A 22,489-nucleotide genomic window follows, 5' to 3' on the forward strand; every position below is an offset into this window, starting at 1 on the left:
AGTGCCCTCTTTACTGCCGGAAGCACAGTCATCAACATCTTTAAGACTAACCAGACATGAGAACAATTTAGAAAACTCATTCTTACAATTTTGTTTTCCTAGAACCACTCTCAGCACCAAATGTGTCAGGCTGGGTTCTCTAGAGAAGCAAAACCAGTAAACCATATAAATATTTATGGAGAGAGGGATTTATAGGCTTATGTGGTTATAGAAGCTGGAATGTCCCAGGTCTGTGGGTCAGGATAGAGGCATCTCCTGATTCATGTAGCCACAGGGGCTGGCAAACCCAAGATTGGAAGATCAAAGAGCAGGGCTCTTGCTCACAGGCTGTGAAGATCAATGAATCCCAAGATCAGCAGGCAAGACCACAGGTAAGCTGCTAGCTCCAGTCCCAAGGATCAGAGGTCAGATAAACAGGAACCAGGTGTGGGATCCAGCACAAGCAAAAAGCCCTCCTGCCTTGCCAGAATGTCCACTTATATTCGATGCAGGCCACATGCCCCAGGAAACTCCCTTTCAACTGATCGGGTATACATTCACAGCAAATCCCATCGTGGGGGTGATCACATATCAAATCTCAACAGGGAAGTGATCACAACATTGTACGACTGCCAGAATGCTGAGAATCATGGCCCAGCCAAGTTGAGACGCAATCTTAAACATCACACTAGCTTAAAAGAAGCCAACAGTTTATCCAACGAATATTTACTGTGTAGTGTGTGTCTAGAGCCCTGGTGGCACAGTGGTTAAGAACTATGGCACACTATGGCTGCTGACCAAAAGGTTAGCAGTTCACATCCACCAGCCACTCCTTCAAAACTGTGTGGAGCAGTTCCACTCTGTTCTGTAGGGTCACTCTGAGTCAGAATCGACTCGACAGCAATGGTCTTGGCTTGGGCTTGACTGTGTGTCAAGCATTATTCAACATTCACTATTCCTGTACCAGAGAAACAGCTTCAGCCTTTTTCTTACTTTCAAGCAGAGAGGTAGCTAGTTTTAGAGGTGTCAGAAATGCAGTCTGGATCAGCTTGAGTTTTTTTATTTATGCCTTCAGGATTGAGAAATTTAAAAACACTTTACATCACATAGTGACAGAGAAAGATCAGAGAGCCCTGAGAAACTAGCTGACACCCACGCATCAAAGTAACAATTAGCATTGACTTATGCATGTAAAAATTGTTAAATTGACAGATGTTACATATTTATATTTACCACGATTTAAAAAACACACACGCAACAAAGTGACAATTAGTTGAAATCAAAATACTGTTTTCTTTCTTGGATTCATCATGTTTCTATTTGAATACAAACTTCTTGAAAAGCAGGCTATGCATCCAGGTTTTTAAGAAGGTGACTGTATTTAGAAGAGCTGATCATTGGTTTTCCATTTACAGGTACATGGTAGGATCACTCATGTCACAGTTTTCAATGTGTACATGGGATTGTATGCCAGGATAAACCTTCTGCAAGGGCAGTAGAGTTCCCAGTTTTTCTCCTTTCTTGATAGAACCTTTATACTTAATTGGCTTAATATGCAACATTTTGATACAGAAACCTAAAGAAAGAAGTAAAAATTTTCATTATCTGGGCTTTAGTTTAGTAGCCTTATATCAGAAATTCAAAAACTAAGAAGTGGACAAAAAAAAAAATGAGTTATTTGAAGTCAGGAAAGGAAGAAAATGGCCAAATCATATCAGAAATGAACACTAATTTACAAGATACCCAAGGGAAAATAGATTAAAATGAAAGTTTAATAAAGTCATTGAAGAATAGCAGGAAGACACTAAGTAGGTCAACTCTAAGACATTTGCAATAAACCTATTAGATAGTAAGATAAAGAATAATGGAAATAACTGGAACTGAAAATACAAGCCTTCCTGAATGCCAAAAGAATTTTCATTTTTTTTAAAATAAGACATACCAAATAAAGAAACACAGTTAATATAATCAATAAATATAATATGACAGAGTTGGAGCCAAATATATCAGTCATTTGGGGATGCCCTGAGCCCGCTGTAAGATGAACCTGAGTGAAAACTACCTTGATCAACTGATCACCATAATAAGCCTCTAGCCTGACTGGTGGACCACAGTGGCCTTTTGGTTCTCTAGGCATTAGTGGTAGTTTTGAGCCAGTGTCAAATAATCCCTAAAAATATGATTATTTCTCCTTCCCCAATGTACAGTCACCCTGTTAGATGACTGCAGGTCCCTATGGAAGTGACTGGAAGAGAGAATTACAGTTTGAAGTTTTGGCTGTGTAGCAGGGTGCTTGCTGAAAGGAATCTGGTCTCCCTTTCATTCAGGGGACTCGGGGCCTGTGAACTGGCTCAAGTTCAGGAATCGATTGTAGTGTCTCTTGTCTTTTCTGACCCATAGAAAATAGCCAACATATAACTCCTCAAGAATGTGGGCTCCCTCACAGAGTGTTTCTTACAACCTTGGTGAGGAGGATGTCCTCTGGACCCACTCCCAATAGGAACACAGATATAAGCTTATTAAAAGATATGCACAAGATCCATAGCAAAAGAAAAGGAAACCAAAGACTCAAGAAACTAACGTACAGGACAAATAGTCTAAACAAACCATGGCCTCATCTACCTTGAGACCAGAAAAACTAGATGGTGCCCAGTTACCACTGCTGACTGTTCTAATCAGGGCCACAATAGATGGACCTGATAGAATGGGAGAAAAATATAAACAGAACCTCAGGTTCCTAAACAAAAAAACTACTGGACTGATTGAGACCGGAGGACTCCCCGAGATTATTGTCCTGAAATATTCTTCAAAATTTTGAACTGAAACTAACCTCAGAGGTCATCTTGTAGCTAAATAACAAATTGGCTCAAAAAATAATATCATTCCTAAGTACTGTGCTGCTTTAAAAACCACTTGGTGGTATAGTGGTTAAGAGCTCGGCTGCTAACCAAAAGGTCGGCCGTTCAAATCCTTGGAAGCCCTATGGGGCAGTTCTGCTCTGTCCTGTGGCGTTGCTGTGAGTCGGAACCGACTCAACAGCACCTAACAACAACAATATGAGATCGAACAGCAAACAATTGCTTTAAAATGAAGACGGGAATGTAAGGGGGTAGGGAAACTAGGTTAATGGAAACCAAACTACCAGAATGGAGATAATGAGAATGTTCACACATTGTGTGAAGAATGTAACCAATGTCACTGAACAATTTGTGTAGAAATTATTGAATGGGAACCTAAACTGCTGTGTAAACCTTCACTGAAAACACAATAAAATAACACTTTTTAGAAAAAGACATGCGCAAGAAATTTCATAGCAGTATTTTCACAATCGCCTAAAGCTGGAAACTACCCAAATGTCTGTCTAGAAAAGAATGACTAAATAAATGAAAGTGTCGGCATATAATGGAATGATATACATCGGTAAGAATGAACAAACTAAAACTACATTCAGGAATGTGGATGAATCTCACAAACATGATATGGTATGAAAGATCCACAAAAAGGAATGCATGCTGTTTAATTTTATTTATATAATTTTCAAAGACAGGTAAAATTAATATATGGTGTTAGAAGCTGGGATTACCTTTGCTGGGAATAGTGACTAAAAGATGGCACAAGAGGTCTCTGAGATTCTGGTCTGTTCTTTTTCTTGATCTGGGTGCTGTTTACAAGGATGTATTCACTTTATGAATATCCATTGAGCTATACACTTAAATGCTTTGTACCTTTTTTTTCTTGGTAGGTTGCACATCAGTAGAATTACAACAGATAACAAACCCAATACTTTGCCAGGAGACCAAGCTTTACCTAGAACATAGAGGCCTTTGATAATATTTCCCTCGCAATGCTTGCAGAAATGCCAATATTTTTGAATGGGAAGAGTTTGGTAAATGAAATTAGCCATTATGGTTAATATTGCCAAAAGTGATTTTTTCAATAGATGGTTAACCAGAGCCACGTGGGCCACATGAAGGAAGATTTTCAGTCAGCTGTTGGGTTTGATGGAGTATATACAGCCAGGAGAAGCCATTTTGGTACCCTCTATCCTTTATGTTCTAGGTTTTATTTTGAAGGAAGTATAAAACATTTGTGTTTGGAACTATACTAGATAAATACACATCAGCATTTCCAGTAGGTGTCCCAGGAATATATACCTTTCTCACCTCTTCCAGATATCCGAACACCATTATTGACTGCATTTTTGTTTTTATAAGGCTTCTCTTGGCCCACAATCATTCCAGTGAAAGGTGCATACACAGTAGATCCGTCAGGGCACAAGACATCAACACCCTGGTGAGGCCTTTGATTTCTAGAATGTAAATAAGAGTGAACACACTGAGGAGCTCCCTGGGGAACTTGATCATCCAAGCATGTGGCGCTAGCCTACTAGTTCCAGACTGGGGTATCAAACAGTGAAGCTGCCAGAACATGTTAGGGTGTCCCGGCATTCCTCTATTTAGCCTCCCTCCCTGCAGGTTGCTGTATTTTTCTGCAACTAACACACCCACAGATATGTGTGGCAAAGCGTACTTACGAAAATAGCGGGAGGTGGAGGGTGGTGGGTGCAGTTGGCAAAAAACATACAACGTGCACAATATTTGTGTAAAAATATGGTATGTTGTAAAGAGTAAAGCATTTACAATAGTGCTTGATACATATTGTTGCCATTGAGTTGGCTCTGACTCATGGCGACACCAGGTACAACAGAATGAATTGGTTCTTGGTCCTGTGCCACCTTCACTTCATTGGTATGCTTGAGTCCATTGTTGCAGCCACTGTCTATTTTGAGTGCCTTCTAACCTAGGAAGCTCATCTTCCAGCAATATATTGTTGTGGTCCATAGGGTTTTCATTGGCCAATTTTTGGAAGTAGATTGCCAGGTCTTTCTTCCTAGTCTGGAAGCTGCACTGAAACCTGTCCACCACGGGTAACCCTACTGTTATTTGAAATACCAGTGGCATAGCTTCCAGCGCTGTAGCAAGACAAAAGCCACCACAGTACAACAAACTGACAGATAGGTGGGGACTTGGTACATAGTAAGCCTTAAACAAATATTCACTATTATTATTCTGTGGCATTTTGGGCAAGTGAGATTGCCACGTAAGTAAATTTTATAGATATCTGAATCTCAACCTCTCTAAGATCCACTTTGAAAAGAGTCTCTTTTTATAGGAATTTATCTTTAAAGTATCACATGCTACCCTAGTCTTACTTTCCTCTCAGTGATCAAAAAAATTATTATAAACATAATTTATTGCATGTGGTATTTTAGTGTAGTGAGTGATACCTCCTGGGTTTATTCAAGTGTATAGGGACACAAACAGAAAATGCTTCCAGCTTATGAGGTTTCTTGCATTTGTCTCTAACAGTCCTTCCGGTGGTCAGCTTTTGCTTTTCCATGCAGTTCCTATGCCTGCTTTTACCAGTCTCTTCTTCCTTCTAATAGTCTACTACCTGAAAAACCAAATTCACCAGGATTGTTACAACCATGTGTAAAACAACATTGAGCAGGTTCCAGGTGAAGACCCAAAAAATGGAAGTCAAGTGCATAAACTTTAGGTATGAGCTAATTAAGTCTCAATTTTGACAATATGTCCTGTCTCTTAGCCCTATTTAAGGTATTTGAGGTTGCTTTACAAGTGGTGTCTGTATAAGTGACGGTTTCACTACAATTAGGGTGGAGATCAATGACACAATTGGACACATGGCTATTTCAATAGAAAGTGGCAACCCCAAGGTGGTGCTCTGTGTTATATAAAACTTCACAAGTGTGTCCCTCACGTCTGGAGAAGAGAAGCTCTCTTGCCTGCTTGTGGTCAGCCTCTGATGGTCAACTTCCAGAGCCTGCAGAACATCGCGTTTTGGTGAGAAGAGGCTTGAATTCAAGCCTAGACTTCACCACCTGCCAATTGTGTTTGACAGGTTCCTTAACTCTTTGTTACCTCAGTTCAAGTTTCTCATCTCTACAGTGGGATGGCGATGTTTGATTTTCACCACAGAAAAACCCTGTGAGCTAAGTCAATGTGTGCAAACATCCTAATCGGGGTGTCTGCTTTCCTCTGTCTTTTCCTTATTCCAGTGTTCTCTTCCCAGTTCAGGGCCCATACTTGAAACTGAGTTCTTGGAAGTTGCTCGAAAGACATTAATATAACTGGTTACATCCCTGAGTTCATGCTGTCTGAGGGAGAGAGTTGAGGGCAAAGTTTGTTATTTGGGAAACCTCATACCTTTGAGCAGTGTACTGTCCACAGCCATGGCTATCACAGGTCCTGATTTCATTGGAAGACTTGCCAGCACATATATTAGCCCATGGCCCAGCCAGGACTAAAAAGGAAAGACATGAAAAGCAGATTTTCCGATCCGAGATATTTCCATTCTCCATTTGCCTTATAAGTCTCCCAGTGGCTATTTAAAATTCTGTTTCCACTATAATTTTTCCCGAATTTTCTGTAGTATAGGGAGCAGTTTTCTTCTAACCCCTGTTTCAGATGTAAATTTGCTTTTTTCTCTGGACTCAGAATTTTGTTTTATGACATAAAGAGTATTTGGAAATGTGTTTTATTTATAAGCATTAACCTCTATAATTACAGTTTGTTTAAGATTAAAAAAAAATGGCACACAAAATAATCAAACGGCATGGTTCAAAAAATAATTTTAGAAATGCAAAAATAATGTTTAAATGCTTCTCTATGTTTAGTCCTAAAAATCAAATCCAAGCAAATGTTTGAATTAAAGGAGAAGCAAACTCTGAACTAGCCAAGTTTGTGTAACACCAAATAAACTTCTCTCATATTTGTAAACATGGAAAAGGAAGATTCTTGGAAGTAAGAAAATGTCAAACCACTTCAGCTAAAATTGGTAGGGTGGGGAGAGAAGGTAGGAAAAAGTAGATAGAATTATATGAAAAATTCTGAAGCAGTAAAACATAGAGGAGGGCTGGCTCTCGCAGTGTGTTTTGTACAGACTTCGTTCTAGTTGCACCTTGTCTCTTTAATATAGTAAGCGTTGCTGCTAAATGTTCAATTGAATTAAATGTCCTGGATTTCAAATTAACATTCACAGAGAAATGCAGTTAGCAAACTCCTCCTGTCACTTCAAAACAAACAAAAACAAAAGTACAAACAAGAATCCGCTAATTTGGTGGTTGACTTTATTTAAAGACCTTTTCCTTTTCACTAAAGTTAAGTGCTATGAAGAAAAGCAACAGATCATGGCCATTAAGCATAGCCTAGGTGGGTTTAAAAAGTCTTACACCTTGGAGCCAAGCTTCAAGCCAACATTTTGTTTGAGACATAATACCATAACTTTGGCAAACTAATATTTAATCTTTTGGAAATGAGGTATATATTAGCACTATTCATTAATTTATACATTTTTGTCTCTCACTATGACTTTTAAGTGAGCATTCTCTTTTTTCTGTTAGCAAATTTTCTTTCACAAAACAAGAAGCTTTTTATTTTCTAATTTTGTTCCAGTTTAGCCATTGACCACAACCAAAGGACTTTTCCTAACACCCTCCCGTTCCACTTTCATATTTTCCTCACTGAACAACCAAAACACTCCAGTGGAATCCTTGGCAAACCTCCCTCACCACCGTGTATTCTTCCTGTTCTTTTTTGAACAACCTACTATGTTTTGGTTGTGATTGTTCTATTTAAATGACTTTCAAATTTATCCCTGAAATCAGTTTTTAATATATTAGCCCAGATTCTAAAATTGCACTTTTGACTTACCAGTTGAAATCAAAACAGCCAAAAGGAGGACTCCTGTGGAAAGCATTTGGTTTTTGTTTCCCTTATGATGGTTCTTCCTCTGATAATTAGAATTGTTCCAGCACTCTTTGAAGAACATTCAAGTTTAAAATCAACAATTTCTAGCTATTTGGCCTTAGAATTTTGCATCTCTCACTTCTTTCACTTAATGTTAGACACCAAAAAATAAGAGAATGAAGCAAGCCGAATTGTAGTACTCCAAAGATAGCTATTTGATTCAAATGTAGGACTTAATAAAGCATTCAAAACACTTTGATCTGAAGAGGAAGACAATTTTAATGGAAAAGCTGACTAAATATTAACAGAAAGTGATAAGGCTAGGTGCAGATTGACAGTCTTCTGGTCTGAGGTCGGTAAGAGAATGTTCAAGTGAATAGTAGAATATTTAGTATTATCTGCTAGCAGATTTTTCTTTCATTTCCTGGGTAGCACATATTTCAGAAAAGAACTGAGCACTACTAGTATGTGACCCTGCATAGCATATTCTATAGTGTATCACTTAGGTCTTTTTGAATTATCAGTTCAGCTATGTTTCATCTGTGTAATATTTGCAAATAATTTTAATATTTTGATAAAATTATACTTATTTTCTTTAAATATGTCATTTTAAACACTTGCTTCTTTGTAATAAAGAATTAGTAACATCCATCAGTGGGGAAAGGGTGGCTAAATTATGATATAGTCATACAGTAGAATATAGCAGTTTAAATGATGGCAGTCTATATTTGTTAACATAACTAATCTCCACATATACTACTGAATTAAAAAGCCACTTTTGAATGACATATACAGCCTTATACAATTTTTAATTTTGAAAACAAAAAAGTGTATTGATCTTCACAAATAGATGCATTATATAATAAAAATACAAAAATACACAGACTAACTTTAGGTTAGTAGTTATATCTGAGCAGGGAGAGAAATAGAATTGTAAAGGAGTATACAGAGTACTTAAACTCTAAAATTTCTAAAAAAAGAAAAAGATCAGAAGTAAATATGTAGAAATATTGATTTGCTAATTATTAGAGATAGGTACAGAGGTATTGTCTTAGTCATCTAGTGCGGCTATAACAGAAATACCACAAGCGGATGGCTTTAACAAAGAGAAATTCATTCTCTCACAGTCTAATAGGCTACAAGACCAAATTCAGGGCATTCACTCCAGGGGATGGCTTTCTCTGTCAGCTCTGGAGGAAGGTCCTTGTTGTCAATCTTTTCCTGGACTAGGAGCTTCTCTGCACAGGAGCCTCAAGCCCAAAGGGTAAGCTCAGCTCCTGGTGCAGCTTTCTTGGTGGTATGAGGTTTACATGTCTTGGTGCTCACTTCTCTCTTTTATGTTTCTGAAGAGATTGGCTTAATGTTGTAGATCTCATCAATACAACTGCTGCTAATCCATCTCATTACATCATAGTGATAGGATTTACAACACATAGGGAATTCACATCAGATGACAAAACGGTAGACAATCATACAATACTGGGAATCATGACCTAGCCAAGTTGACAGATATTTTGAGGGGACACAATTCAATCCATGATGAGTATTTATTATATTACTCTCTGTAATTTTCTGTATATTTAAATATTCTGTAAGTTTCAAACATACATTAACAGCTCATTCTTTTTATGTCTAATGTTAGATGAACGAACCATTGCTGTCGGGTTGATTCTGACTCATAGCCACCCTATATGACAAAGCAGAACTGCCCCATAGATCTTTCAAGGCTGTAATCTTTACAGAAGTAGATTGCCACACCTTTCTCCTGTGGAGTGGGTGGTGAGTTTTAACTGCCAATCTTTTGGTTAGCAGCCGAGCACTTAACCACTGTTCCACCAGGATTCTTAATATTAGATGAGGCCCAGGAGTTTTCTGTGGAAGCATCGCTATTTAAATAATTTGTCAGTAAATGAGGGAGACTGAGGTTGTGGCCCCAATTCTTCACCTTTACCAGCATCCACACCCTTGCCATGTCTCACCAGCAGCTGAGCGGGTTTTCTCAACTCATGATTTTGGGTTCAGCTATGTGACTTGCTTTAACCAATAAAATGAGGCAGAAGTGACAGTGCATCAGTAGAGCCCAGGATCTATGGGGCCTTTGGTCTTTCCACCTGCCTTCTTGTATCCTGCCATCACCATGAAGAGAGTATTCTCAAAATAACCTGCTGGCCCCAAGAAAAGAATGAAAGTCACATGGAGCAGAATTACCCTTGACAAGCTACCCCAGTTGAACTCAGACCAGCACAACCCCTAAAGTATGTGACAATAACAACTTGTCATTTGAAGCCACTGAGTTTTGGGATCATATGTTACACAGCAATAACTAAATTAGACCACATACCACTTTTTACTTTACACACAACCTTTCAAGGGGGCATCTAATGTGTAAAGTGCAGAATGCCTGTGCACTGAGTATATCAAGGAACTGAATCAATGTCCTAGAGGAAAAGAGGAGTACCAGAACACCCGAATTGTTGTTTTTAAATGTTTTTGTTTGGAGTTGTATTTGGATAAGGTATGTACATGTTTTAGTCCCTCAAAATGTAAAATGAAACACATATTCATGTCAAATATGTAAATGCTTGGGTTTGTGGGCCTGTGTGGCAACAATATCACAAACCATAAGGAGATATTATTCATAATTATGTTCATAATCATAGTACCACATGCTATATAATACCAGCCTATGTTGCAGGTACTGTACTAAGTGCTTGTCTTATTTAATTCTCATAGAATCAGCAGGCAAAGCAGTCCTGTGTCTTCCGGATATGGGTCTTCCTTACTGTCTACCTCCCACTCAGTCACTGATTGGGAGTAGCCTGGTCTTTGGTGCAAATGCAGAGATGGATTCAAAGTATGGCAGCTGGGCTCTTGGTCAATGATGCTTCCTGTAGGAGGTCTATGAGAAGCATTCACATAACTACCAGGTACACTTCGCAGTAATTTCCAGATTGCTTTTTAAAATATAGGCTGTCTTTATTTTTCAAACACATCTTTGATGATGTTGTTATCACCCCTATTTTGCAGATCCCAAATACCCAGTGCCATCGAGTCAATTCCAAATAATGACACTTAAGTTAGAAAGTTTGAGATTTGCCCAAGGAAATGAGAATCAAACCCAAAATTTCTGACTCCAAAATCCATATTTTATCCCTTGCACGATATTGCATGTTCAAAAGAGATTTGATACGTGATCACCCCCACAATGGGATCTGCTGTGGTACCAGCAAGGGCAGGGCCTGTGGTGGCTCACCACCCCCCTCAGCCTTCCTCTCTCTGCCCTCTGCCACCTAGCTTCTTCTTGCTTGCCTTGCCACAGCTTTTGCTTGTTCTAAATCCTGCAGCTGGCTCCTGTTCACCTGATCTCTGGTTCTTGGGACTTGAGCTAGCAGCTTACTTGTGGTCTTGCCTGCCAATCTTGATATTCATCAATTTTCACAGCCTGCAATAGCCTTGCTCTCCAGCATGCCAATCTTGGGTTTGCCAGCCCCTGTGGCTATGTGAATCAGGAGAACCCTCTTTCCTGCCCCATGGACTTGGGACGTTACAGCCTGTAAAATCTTTATGAGCCATTTCCTTGATATAAATTTCTCTCTGCCTCTGTCTTTCTCTCTCTCTATATATATACACACACTTTACTGGTTTTGCTTCTCTAGAGAACCCAGCCTAAGACACCACCCAACAGCAGCAACGTACACATTCTTTTACAAGGCACATAGAACATTATCCAGAATTATACGCATCTTAGGCCACAAAGCAACCCTCAACAAAATCCAAAACATTGAGATAATATAAAGTATTTCTTCTGATCACAACACCACTGCGTAGAAATTAATAACAGGAAGAGCAAGGAGAAATATCAAATACATGGAAACTGAATAACACCTTGTTTAAAAAGCAATGGGTAATAGAAAAAATCAAAGATGAAATAAAAATATTAGTAGAATAAAATGAAAATGAAAAAACACATCATACCAAAACCTTTGGGACACAGCAAAGGCAGTCCTCAGAGGCCAATTTATGGCCATAGATGCACACATCAAAAAAGAAGAAAGGGACAAAATCAAAAAAAGTACCTATGCAATTCAAACAAATAGAGAACAGCAAAAGAAGCGTACAACCACCAGAAGAAAGGAAATAATAAAGATCAGAGCAGAAATAAATGGAATAGGGAATAGAAAAACAATAGAGAAAATCAACAAAACCAAAAGTCAGTTCTTTGAAAGGATCAACAAAATTGACAAACCGTTGGTCAAATTGACAAGAGAAGAACAGGAGAGGACACAAATAAACCAAATAAGAAATGAAATGGGGGACAGTACACAGACCCAAGTAAAATAAAAAGGATCATAATAGAGTACTATGAAAAACTATACTCCAACAAATTTGAAAACTTAGAGGAAATGGACAAATTTCTAGAAACACACTACCTACCCGAACTAATGCAAACTGAGGTCAAAAACCTGAACAGACCCATAACAAGAGAAGAGATTGAAAAGGTAATGAAAAAACTTCCAAAAAAACCCTGGCCCAGATGGCTTCACTGGAGAATTCTACCAAACGTTCAGAGAAGAGCTTGCACCAGTACTACTCAAACTGTTTAAGAACATAGAAAAGGAAGGGATATTTCCAAACTCACTCTATGAAGCCAGCATAACCCTGATACCAAAACCAGGTAAAGAAACCACAAAAAAAAAGAAAATTACAGACCATTATCTCATAAGTATAGGTGCAAAAATTCTCAACAAAATTCTAGCCAACAGAATTTAGTATCATACAAAAAAAACAAAACACTCCAACCAAGTGGAATTCATACCAAGTATGCAGGGATGGTTCAACATTAAAAAATCAATCAACGTAATCTACCACATAAATGAAACAAAAGGGAAGAATCACATGATCATCTCAATGCAGAAAAGGCATTCAACAAAGTCCAACACCCTTCCTGATAAAAACTCTCAATAAAATAGGTATAGAAGGAAAATTCCTCAACATAATAAAGGGCATCTATACAAAATGAACAGCCAACATCATTCTTAATGGAGAGAAGCCGAAAACATTCCCCTAGAACAGGAATAAGACAAGGGTGCCCTTTATTGCCACTCCTATTTACAATTGTGCTGAAAGTCCTAGCTAGAGTAATAAAACAAAACAAAACAAAAAAGGACTAAAGAGCATCCAAACTGGTAAGGAAGAACTAAAACTATCCCTATTTGCAGATGATATGATACTATACATAGAAAACCCAAAAGATTCCACAAGAAAACTACTCGAACTCATGGAAAGATTCAACAGAATAGAAGGATACAAGATAAACATACAAAAATCAGTTGGATTCCTATACACCAATAAAGAGAACAAAGAAAAGGAAATCAGGAAAGCAATCCCATTTATAATAGCCTCTAAAAAAAAAAAAAAAAACTTAGGAATAAATCTAACCAGGGACTTAAAAGACCTATACAAAGAAAACTACAAAACACTACTGCAAGAAACCAAAAGAGACTTACATAAATGAAAACATACTATGCTCATGGATAAGTAGACTCAACATCATGAAAATGTCAATTCTACCCAAAGCAATCTACAAATACAATGCAATCCCAATCCAGATACCAACAGCATTCTTTAATGAAATGGAAAAACAAATTTTAACAGTAAAGCACTGTTGAAGAAGCAGCATAAAGTAGGAGGACTCACACTGCCTGACCTCAGAACCTACTCTACAGCAACAATAGTCAAAAAAGGCTGGTGCTGGTACAACAACAGACACATTGACCAATGGAACAGAATCGAGAACCCAGTAGTAAATTCATCCACCTACTGTCACGTGATCTTTGACAAAGGCCCGAAGTCCATTAAATGCGGAAAAGATGGGACTGGCAAAACTGGATGTCCATCTGTAAAAAAATGAAACAGGACCCATATCTCACACCATGCACAAAGACTAATTCAAAATGGATCAAAGACCTAAATATGAAAACCCAAAACTATAAAAATCATACAAGAAAAAATAGGGTCAAGACTAGGGGCCCTAATGCACAGAATAAATGGCATATAAACCATAACAGTACACAAATACCAGAAGTTAAACTAGATAACTGGGATCTTCTAAAAATTAAGCATTTATGCTCATCAAAAGAATTCACCAGAAGAGTAAAAAAAGAACCTACAGACTGAGAAAAAAAATTTGGCTATGACAAATCCAACAAAGATCTAATCTGTAAAATCTATAGGAAAATTCAACACCTCTACAACAAAAACACAATCCAATTAAAAAATGGGCAAAGGATATGAAGAGACACTTCACTAAAGAAGACATTCAGGCAGCTAACACACAGGAGGAAATGCTTGAGACCCTTAGCCATTAGAGAAATGCAAATCAAAACTACAGTCAGATACCATCTCACCCCAACATTACTGGCACAAATCAAGGTAACAGAAAATAACAAATGTTGGAGGGACTATGGGGAGATGGAACTCTTATGTACTGCTGGTGGGAATGTAAAATAGTACAAGTGTTTTTGAAAACGATATGGCTCTTCCTTAAAAAGCTGGAAATAGAAATACCATAAGATCTAGCAATCCCACTCTTAGGAATATATCCTAGAGAAATAAGAGCTGTCACACGAATAAACATATGCACACCCCTGTTCACTGCAGCATTATTCACAATAGCAAAAAGATGGAAACAACCTAAGTGCCCATCAACAGATGAATGGATAAACAAACTATGGTACATACACACTAGGGAATACTGTGCAACGATAAAGAACAATGATGAGTCTGGGAAGCATCTCACGACGTAGATCGATCTGGAGGGCATTATGCTGAGTGAAATAAGTCAAGCACAAAAGGACCAATACTGTATGAGACCACTATTACAAAAACCTAAGAAAAGGTTTACACACACACAAAAAGAAACAATCTTTGAGGGAGAGGGGGGATGGGTATGGAAAAACACAAGACAGTAGATAAGTGGTAACTTTTGCGAAAGGTAAGAAAGTTCACAATACTGGGGAGCTCAGCACAACTTGTCCAAGGCAAGGTCATAGAAGCTTCATAGACATATCCAGATTCCCTGAGGGACAGAATTACCAGGCTGAGGGCTGGCAACCATGGTCTTGGAGGACATCTAGCTCAATTGGCATAACATAGTTTATAAAGAAAATATTTTCCATCCTACTTTGGTGAATAGCATCTGGGGTCTTAAAAGCTTGTGAGCAGCCATCTAAGATACTTCACTGGTCCCACCCCATTTGGAGCAAGGGAGAATAAAGAAAACCACAGACATAAGGAAAAGATTAGTCCAAAGGACTAATGGGCCACAACTACCACAGCCTCCACAAGACTGAGTCCAGTACTGCTAGACGGTGCCCGGCTACCACCATTGACTGCTCTGACAGGGATCACAATAGAGGCTCCCAGACAGAACTGGAGAAAAAATGTAAAAATTCTAACTCACAAAAAAAGACCAGACTTACTGGTCTGACAGAGACTGGAGAAACTCGAGAGTATGGCGAGTATGGCCCCGGGACACCCTTTTAACTCAGTACTGAAGTCACTTCTGAGGTTCACCCTTCAGCCAAAGATTAGACTAAAGGGGCACACCAGCCCAGGAGCAAGGACTAGAAGGCAGGAGAGGACTGGAAAGCCCAAGTTTGAGAAGGGGAGAGTCTTGGCAGGTGGTGGGGTTGGCAGCCAATGTCACAAAACAATACGTGTATTAACTGTTTAATGAGAAGCCAATTTGCTCTGTAAACTTTCTTCTAAAGCACAATAAAAAAGAAAAGAAAGTCACCAGCTTTCAGAATTGTTGAACACAATAATTAAACTCCATTGTGTTTAAGGAAATATTAAGAAATTAAAGCAAAAATAAGGAGCCCTGGTGGCACAGGGGTTAAGGCTTGGCTGTTAACCAAAAGGTGGAGTTTCGAACCCACCAGCCATTTTGTGGGAGGAAGATGTGGCAGTCTGCTTCCGTAAAGATTACAGCTTTGGAAACCCTATGAGGCAGTTTGACTCTGTCCTATAGGATCACTATGAGTCAGAATTGATTCAACAGCAACATGTTAAAAGGAAAGCAAAAATAAGCTAGCTAACAGAACATTTGTTGTGAGCATGGCTGGCAAATATCAATTTTGAATTGTTATCCCAGGGCCAAAAGGCATTGTAATTGTTCTTTATGCATGATCAGTGCTTATAAAGAATATTCAAATCATTGCTACATGTTACACTGGTCTGTTAATGGACAGCTTTGAATGAGACCGTTATCCTTTCTTTTTTTTTTTTTTGCACTTTTTATTATTATTTTTTATTGCGCTTTAGGTGAAAGTTTACAGCTCAAGTTAATTTCTCATGCAAAAATATATACACATATTATTATGTGACATTAGTTGCAATCCCCACAATGTGACAGCACACTCCCCCTTTCCACTCTGGCTTTCTTGTGTCCATTCATCCAGTTCCTGTCCCTTCCTGCCTTCTGAGCCACCCATATGGTCTTGTGTATCTGATTGAACTAAGAAGCACACCCCTCACGAGTATCATTTTTTTGTGTTATAGCCCGGTCTAATCTTTGTCTGAAGAGTGGGCTTCGGGAATGGGTTTAGTTCTGGGTTAACAGAGCATATGGGTGCCATAGTTTCAGGGGTTCCTCTAGTCTCTGTCAGACCATTAAGCCTGGTCCTTTTACGTGAATTTGAGTTCTGCTCCGCACTTTTCTCCCGCTCCATTCAGGACTCTCTGTTGTGTTCCCTGTCAGGGCAGTCATTGGTGGTAGCCGGGCACCATCTAGTTCTTCTGGTTTCAGGCTGGTGGAGCCTCTGGTTTATGTGGATCTTCTGTCTCTTGGGCTAATATTTTCCTTGTGTCTTTGGTGTTCTTCATTCTTCTCTGCTCCAGGTGGGTTGGGACCAATCGATGCATCTTAGATGACCACTCATAAGCTTTTAAGACCCCCAAACGCCACTTATCAAAGTGAGATGTGGAACATTTTCTTAAAAAACTTTGTTATGCCAATTGACCTAAATGTCCCTTGAAACTATGATCCTCAGGCCCCAGCCCCAGCTACTCAGTTCATCAAAGTGTTCGAATGTGCTTAGGACTATCATCCTTTCTAAGCTATACTTCCTTATAAGGAAATATATGTGAAAGTACAATTACTTGTTGGGCTAGAATTACTGACAGGCATTTAACTTTTGTAATATATAGTCAACTATCAATATTATCAAGTCTGTCTTGGAAGAAGTACAACCAGAGCTCTCTTTGGAAGCGGGGATGGAGAGATTTCATCTTGCATAGTTTGGACATGTTATCAGGAAGGACCAGTCCCTGCAGGAAGACATCATGTTTGGTAAGGTAGAGGGACAACCAAAAAGAAGACCCTGGACAAGAAGGATTGGCACAGTGGCTACAACAATGGGCTCAAACATAGCAACTATTGTGAGGATGGTGCAGGACTGGGCAGTATTTCATTCTGTTGTACATAGGATCACTATGAGTTGGAATTGACTCAACAGCACCTAACAACAACAAAAATCAGTATAAATTGACCACCCTTTTTTCCCCATGTTCATGCCTTGCCTATTGTTCTTTTCTAAGCACATCCACCAAAAGGGGAAAAAGGGGGTGGAAATCATATTTTCAGTATCTTTGATCTTTAATTCTTTCTGCAGTTTGGAGGCCTTTGTGAAAAGGTTGGGGCCAATGTACTTTGCAAAGGGTTGTTGGCCTGGGTGACCTGACTAAACACACTGGACTCCCTCGCTCTCTTCTCCTGCTGTGTTTCACTGGAAGGAACTGACATAGAAATAGCAGGCTGTGTTAGGCCACTGATTTATTAATCAAATTCCTTCAGAAACCTGAAATAAGTTCAGACTGCTCCATTAAAGTCTGCATAGTCATGATCACAGTCAAGAGGGCATTGAATACACACATTTTGGCTGGTGGAAGTCGTAGCTTAATGATGACTCCCCACTTGGTATCTTCCATCTTTGTTTTAGAAATGCTAAGTAAACATTTAAATCATTCCTTCTACCTGCCCCAACCCTTCTCCCTTCCAAAAAAACCAAACCCGTTGCCACCAGGTCAATTCTGACTCATAGCCACCCTATATAGCTAGAGAATGGAAATAATTAAAAATATGAGAGATTAGTCACCACAGTCTTGGGACATAAAATAAGCAAGGAGTTGGGGGGAACCTGACTGCAAAAATTATTTTAATGTGGGGGAATTGTTTCTAAGTTTTCTAGTATATGGGTTGGTTGACTTATCCTAGAAGGCAGGAACGCAAGAAGCATTTCCCAACGAGCCATTGCCTTTTTCATTAATTGACTAACGGAGGGAACGGGTGTAAGGTACTGAAGGTGAAAACGTTGGCTGTTTATGAAATACAACTTGGTGTATAATGTCTAATGAAATACTTCAAGGTTAGAGACATATTGCCAGGAGGATGTTTTCTAGCTAGAGGCCCCTGAGGGTACATTATCTTAAGTCAGATATGGCAAAAATGGAGTACACATACCATAGCTTTCCTGCCTATGCCTAAGGCACATATTACTAATCCATTAATTACATCCATTAATTACATCCATTACTTACATCCATTACTGCCTTCATTTGTGTTAAATAGACATTTTCTATTGTACCATTTTATTTCCTTGTAATTTCTTTTAGGATATATTTTTGAGTCATTTTTTTAATGGTTGCTCTGAGAATTTCAACTGCCATTTTAATTTATAACAATATAGTTCATATGAACACTATCCTAATTATAATAGTATACAAAAACTTTGCTCCTATATAGTTCTGTTCCATTCCCCCCTTCTGTACTTTTAGTGTCATATAAATTATATTTTTATACATTGTTTGCCCATCAGCATGGAGTTATAAATATTGCTTTATGAAATTAGCTTTTAGATCAGATAGTAGGGAAAAAAAAAAGAGTTAAAAACAAAAAATATATTTACATGCCTTTTATATTTACCTGTGTTGTTACCTTTACCAGTGCTTTTTTGTTTCTTCATGTGGATTCAAATTATTGTCTAGTATCCTTTCATTTCAGTATGAAGGGTTTCCTTTAGTATTTCTCCTAGGATAGATCTGCTAGCAATGAATTTTCTCAGCTTTTGTTTATTTGGAAATATCTTAGTTTCTCAATTTTTGAAGGATAGTTTTACTAAAGAATTCTTGATTGACAGTTTTTTCTTTCACTTTCGGTACTTATTCTTTCAGTGTGTCATCCCACTGCCTTCTAACTTCCATGGTTTTTGCTAAGACATCAACTGTCTCCCTTATTAAGGAGCTCTTGTCCATAATAAACTGCTTCTCTCTTGCTGCTTTAATGTTCTATCTTTGGCTTTGGCTTTACATAGTTTGATCATGATGTGTCTAGGTGTAGATCTCTGAGTTTATCCTACTTGGATTTTGTTGAGCTTTTGGTTGTATAAATTAATGTTTTTTAATCATATTTAAGAAGTTTTCTGCCATTATTTCTTCAAATATTCTTTCTGCCCTTTCCTTTCTGGGGCTTCCATTATGTATTTGTTGGTATGCTCGATGGTGACCCCCAAGTCTCTGAAGTTCTGTTTATTTTTCTTCATTCTTCTTTTTCTCAAACTGGATGGTCTCAATTGACCTATCTTTAACTTGAATCTTTCTTCTGCCTGCTGAAATCTGCTGTTGAGCCTTTCTAGTAAATTTTTTTTTATTTCAATTACTGTGCTTTTTAACTAGAGTTTTTATTTGCTGCTTTTTTAAAAAGTAATTTCTATCTTTTTATCGATATCCTTTATTTAATGTGATATTATCCTCATACTTTCTTTTAGTTCCTTAGAATAGTTTCCTTTAGTTCTTTGAACATATTTATAACGGTTGAATTAAAGTCTTTATCTGGCTTTTTAAGGGACCATTTCTATTGGTTGCTTTTTTTCCCTACATATGTGCAATACTTTCTTGTTTCTTTGCATGTCTCATAATTTTTTATTAAAAAGTGGACATTTTAAATAATGTATTGTGGCAATTCTGGAAATCAGATTCTACCACCTTTCCAGGGGTGGTGTTGATGCTGTTTATTGTAGTTATTGTTATTTGTTTGTTGTTTGTGACTTTTCTGAATGCAGTTTGTATTCTTTGTTATTTGTGGCCACTGAATTATCTGCTCAGTTAGCTTAGTGGTCAGTTAGAAATTGAGCAGAGATTTCCTTAAAAGCCTTGAGTTGGTAAGTCTCCTAGTCTTTGCCAAGGGGCGCTGTTTGTTGTATTTGGGGCATAATTTCAACACTCAGCCAGGCAATTGACAATGTGCCTTGGCCTTAACTTCTGGCTCATATAGAGCCTCAAGGACAACTTAAAGTGGGATCTTAGGGCCTTGTCATGTTTTTCCTGAGCACGCATAGAACCTGAACACGTGCACAGCATTATGCATGGCATTGCCCTCTAGGTTCCTAGGAATTTGTAAGAGCTTTGTAATGCCCCTATGGACACCTCAGTCACCACGTTTTCCTTTTAAGTTTTTTTTGGTTAGTCTATCGTTTGCTCCACCTGTTATCCTCATATAGCCCCAAAGTTAATCAATTGCTTGTAATTGTTTTCAACAACTGCCCCAGGGAAAAGACTATTTGCACTAGGTGAACTCTGAATCAGGTCCAATACAGATAGCTGTGCATGTGGAGTCTTCTGTGAAACCATCAGGCAGGTCAAATAATGACAGTCTTTGCAAATGAGGCTTTGAAAGTTGCCCAGCCCTGTTCTACACCCTCCCGTGGCTGTCAGGCTATTTGTTTTCACCAAGAATGCAGGATGTTATTTTGGAAAGCTACTCCAGAACGGAAAGTGTAAGATGGGACTAGGGCAAGTTAAAATGCCACAGAGCTCACTGTTCTTACCAAGATTCAGATGCTCCCAGGATTGCTGAAAGCCTTTGGTTAATTCCAGAATTCTGGAAGGGTTCATTTTGACGGTTTTTCCAGTTTTCTCATTGCTTTTCTGGAGAAGAGAATTTTTGGAAGCCTTTGCTCTGCCATTTTTGCTGATGCCCATAACTATTGTTTTTAAATTAAAATAAACTTATAACATCTTATGTAATGGGATATGCAAAATCCACATAACTTTGTAAGGATGAAATAAAGGACTTTAAAGATATTTAGCTTTTCCAGCAGTGTATCTGTTCACTTCCTGCACACAGCTCCTACAAGAAATTTTGTGACTATATGTGGCCATCAAGACCATGACCCATTGGAAGTGCTTGTACCTATGTAGACCGTAAATGCCCTCCCTCTTTCCATCTATCATGTACTAACAGAAGATCAAAGATTTTATTAAATTACAGTGTCTGCCTTCACAGCTTAAAACCATTAATATTCTACCTAAGGTTGCTCTCAAAAACTGTTGTAAACTGACTGTCTGTGGCATATCTTCTTGAGATTTGGCTGGTTAAAAGCCACTGGTGGGCATCTACATTGAGGTCTGCAAAAAATAAAATAAAATCACTGTAGTGTGGTTTTAAATTAGACATGAACTTTTCCAAACAAAAGCCTCTTTATCCCATTGGGTGAAAATATGAGATCAAGGGAGACTCTACATCTACTCTTTATTTAAAACCATTCTTTCCAAATGAGAGTCTCTTGATTTTAAAATACCGCCTGAGAATTTGGTGTGGGAGCTGACCATTTGATCCTAAGGTTCCAGAATGTACCAAGTCCCAGTCAATAGACAACCCTCGCTCTATCAATTACTTGCATAAACACAATGGGCATATTTCCTCACTCAGTTTCACCATCTGCTAGTACTTTGACCAACGGAAAGCAAACAGCCCAGGGCCACCTAGGGGAAAACAGGCTTAGATTACACCCAAGCCACGGTAAACAGATGTATTTGGCCCACTGAGCTTTGAACCCTGAAATCACACCACACACAAACACAGTAAGCATTGCCAGAGGTTACGACACACACATTCTTGGCATCATTGTTCTGATTGACTCAGACCAGCTGAATATCTTAAACTGAGTGATAAGTGAGCAGTGACAGTGGAAGAAATGATGCTTTCTTGTTTGGGGAATATACTGCTTCTCAGCTACTGACACTGCTTTAAAAAAAAAACTTACCAACATGAATGACTTTCAAAGTCAGTTACAATACTATGTCAGTGTGTCAACAACTCAACCCATCACATGTGCAGTGCACAGTGTGTGCAAGGTACTGAACTAGATCCTGTGAGAATGTAAAGATGTGGAGGGAGGCAAGCAAGCCAGGAAAGTGCCAGTGGACTGAGCACCTGGGAGGCATCAAACTTGCGAGTGAGAAGGAGGGTGAATGTGTCCAGGAGGACTGAGAGAGGTGGAGGGAATCTTGGTTGTCCTGATGCCTCCTGTGTCTGGCTAAGCCTGTGAAGCATTTTAGAGGCTAATTGTAAATCAAGCCTAATCCCACCATTAACTTGTTTCCAACAATAAAGATGGATTTTTTTTTAACTTGATGAGACTCAGGGGAGATCTGGAACTGCTCCAGGAATATTTCTGTTGGATGCTACGAGGGAGGATAGGGAAGTAATTATTGAACATTTAGCATCTGTGCAATGACAAGATACATTTGTGCTTTTTTTCTGTTTTCAAAGTTTAAATTTTTTTTATGAGAAGGTATATCAGAAGTAGAAAACAGTTTTCTTCTGTTACTATTAAATAGAAAATATCAAGAAAAGGAACTTGGTTGGACATGTTAGTCTTAAGAGAGAGAAAAAATATAAC

The 22,489-nt window shown here is 38.5% G+C and overlaps 1 protein-coding gene across 1 annotated transcript; it reads right to left on the reverse strand.

Annotated features, from left to right (window-relative positions):
• Positions 1 to 1,388: 1,388 nt before the first annotated feature.
• On the reverse strand, positions 1,389 to 7,758 carry LECT2 (leukocyte cell derived chemotaxin 2). Its single transcript, XM_049873703.1, has 4 exons — positions 7,713 to 7,758; positions 6,207 to 6,303; positions 4,143 to 4,288; positions 1,389 to 1,555 (listed from the first exon to the last, which is right to left on the reverse strand). Exons 1-4 carry the CDS (start codon positions 7,756 to 7,758, stop codon positions 1,389 to 1,391), a joined length of 456 nt encoding a protein of 151 aa, XP_049729660.1.
• Positions 7,759 to 22,489: the final 14,731 nt, after the last annotated feature.

This window comes from Elephas maximus, chromosome 2 (genome assembly GCF_024166365.1).
Source record: "Elephas maximus indicus isolate mEleMax1 chromosome 2, mEleMax1 primary haplotype, whole genome shotgun sequence".
Taxonomy (NCBI): Eukaryota; Metazoa; Chordata; class Mammalia; order Proboscidea; family Elephantidae; genus Elephas; species Elephas maximus.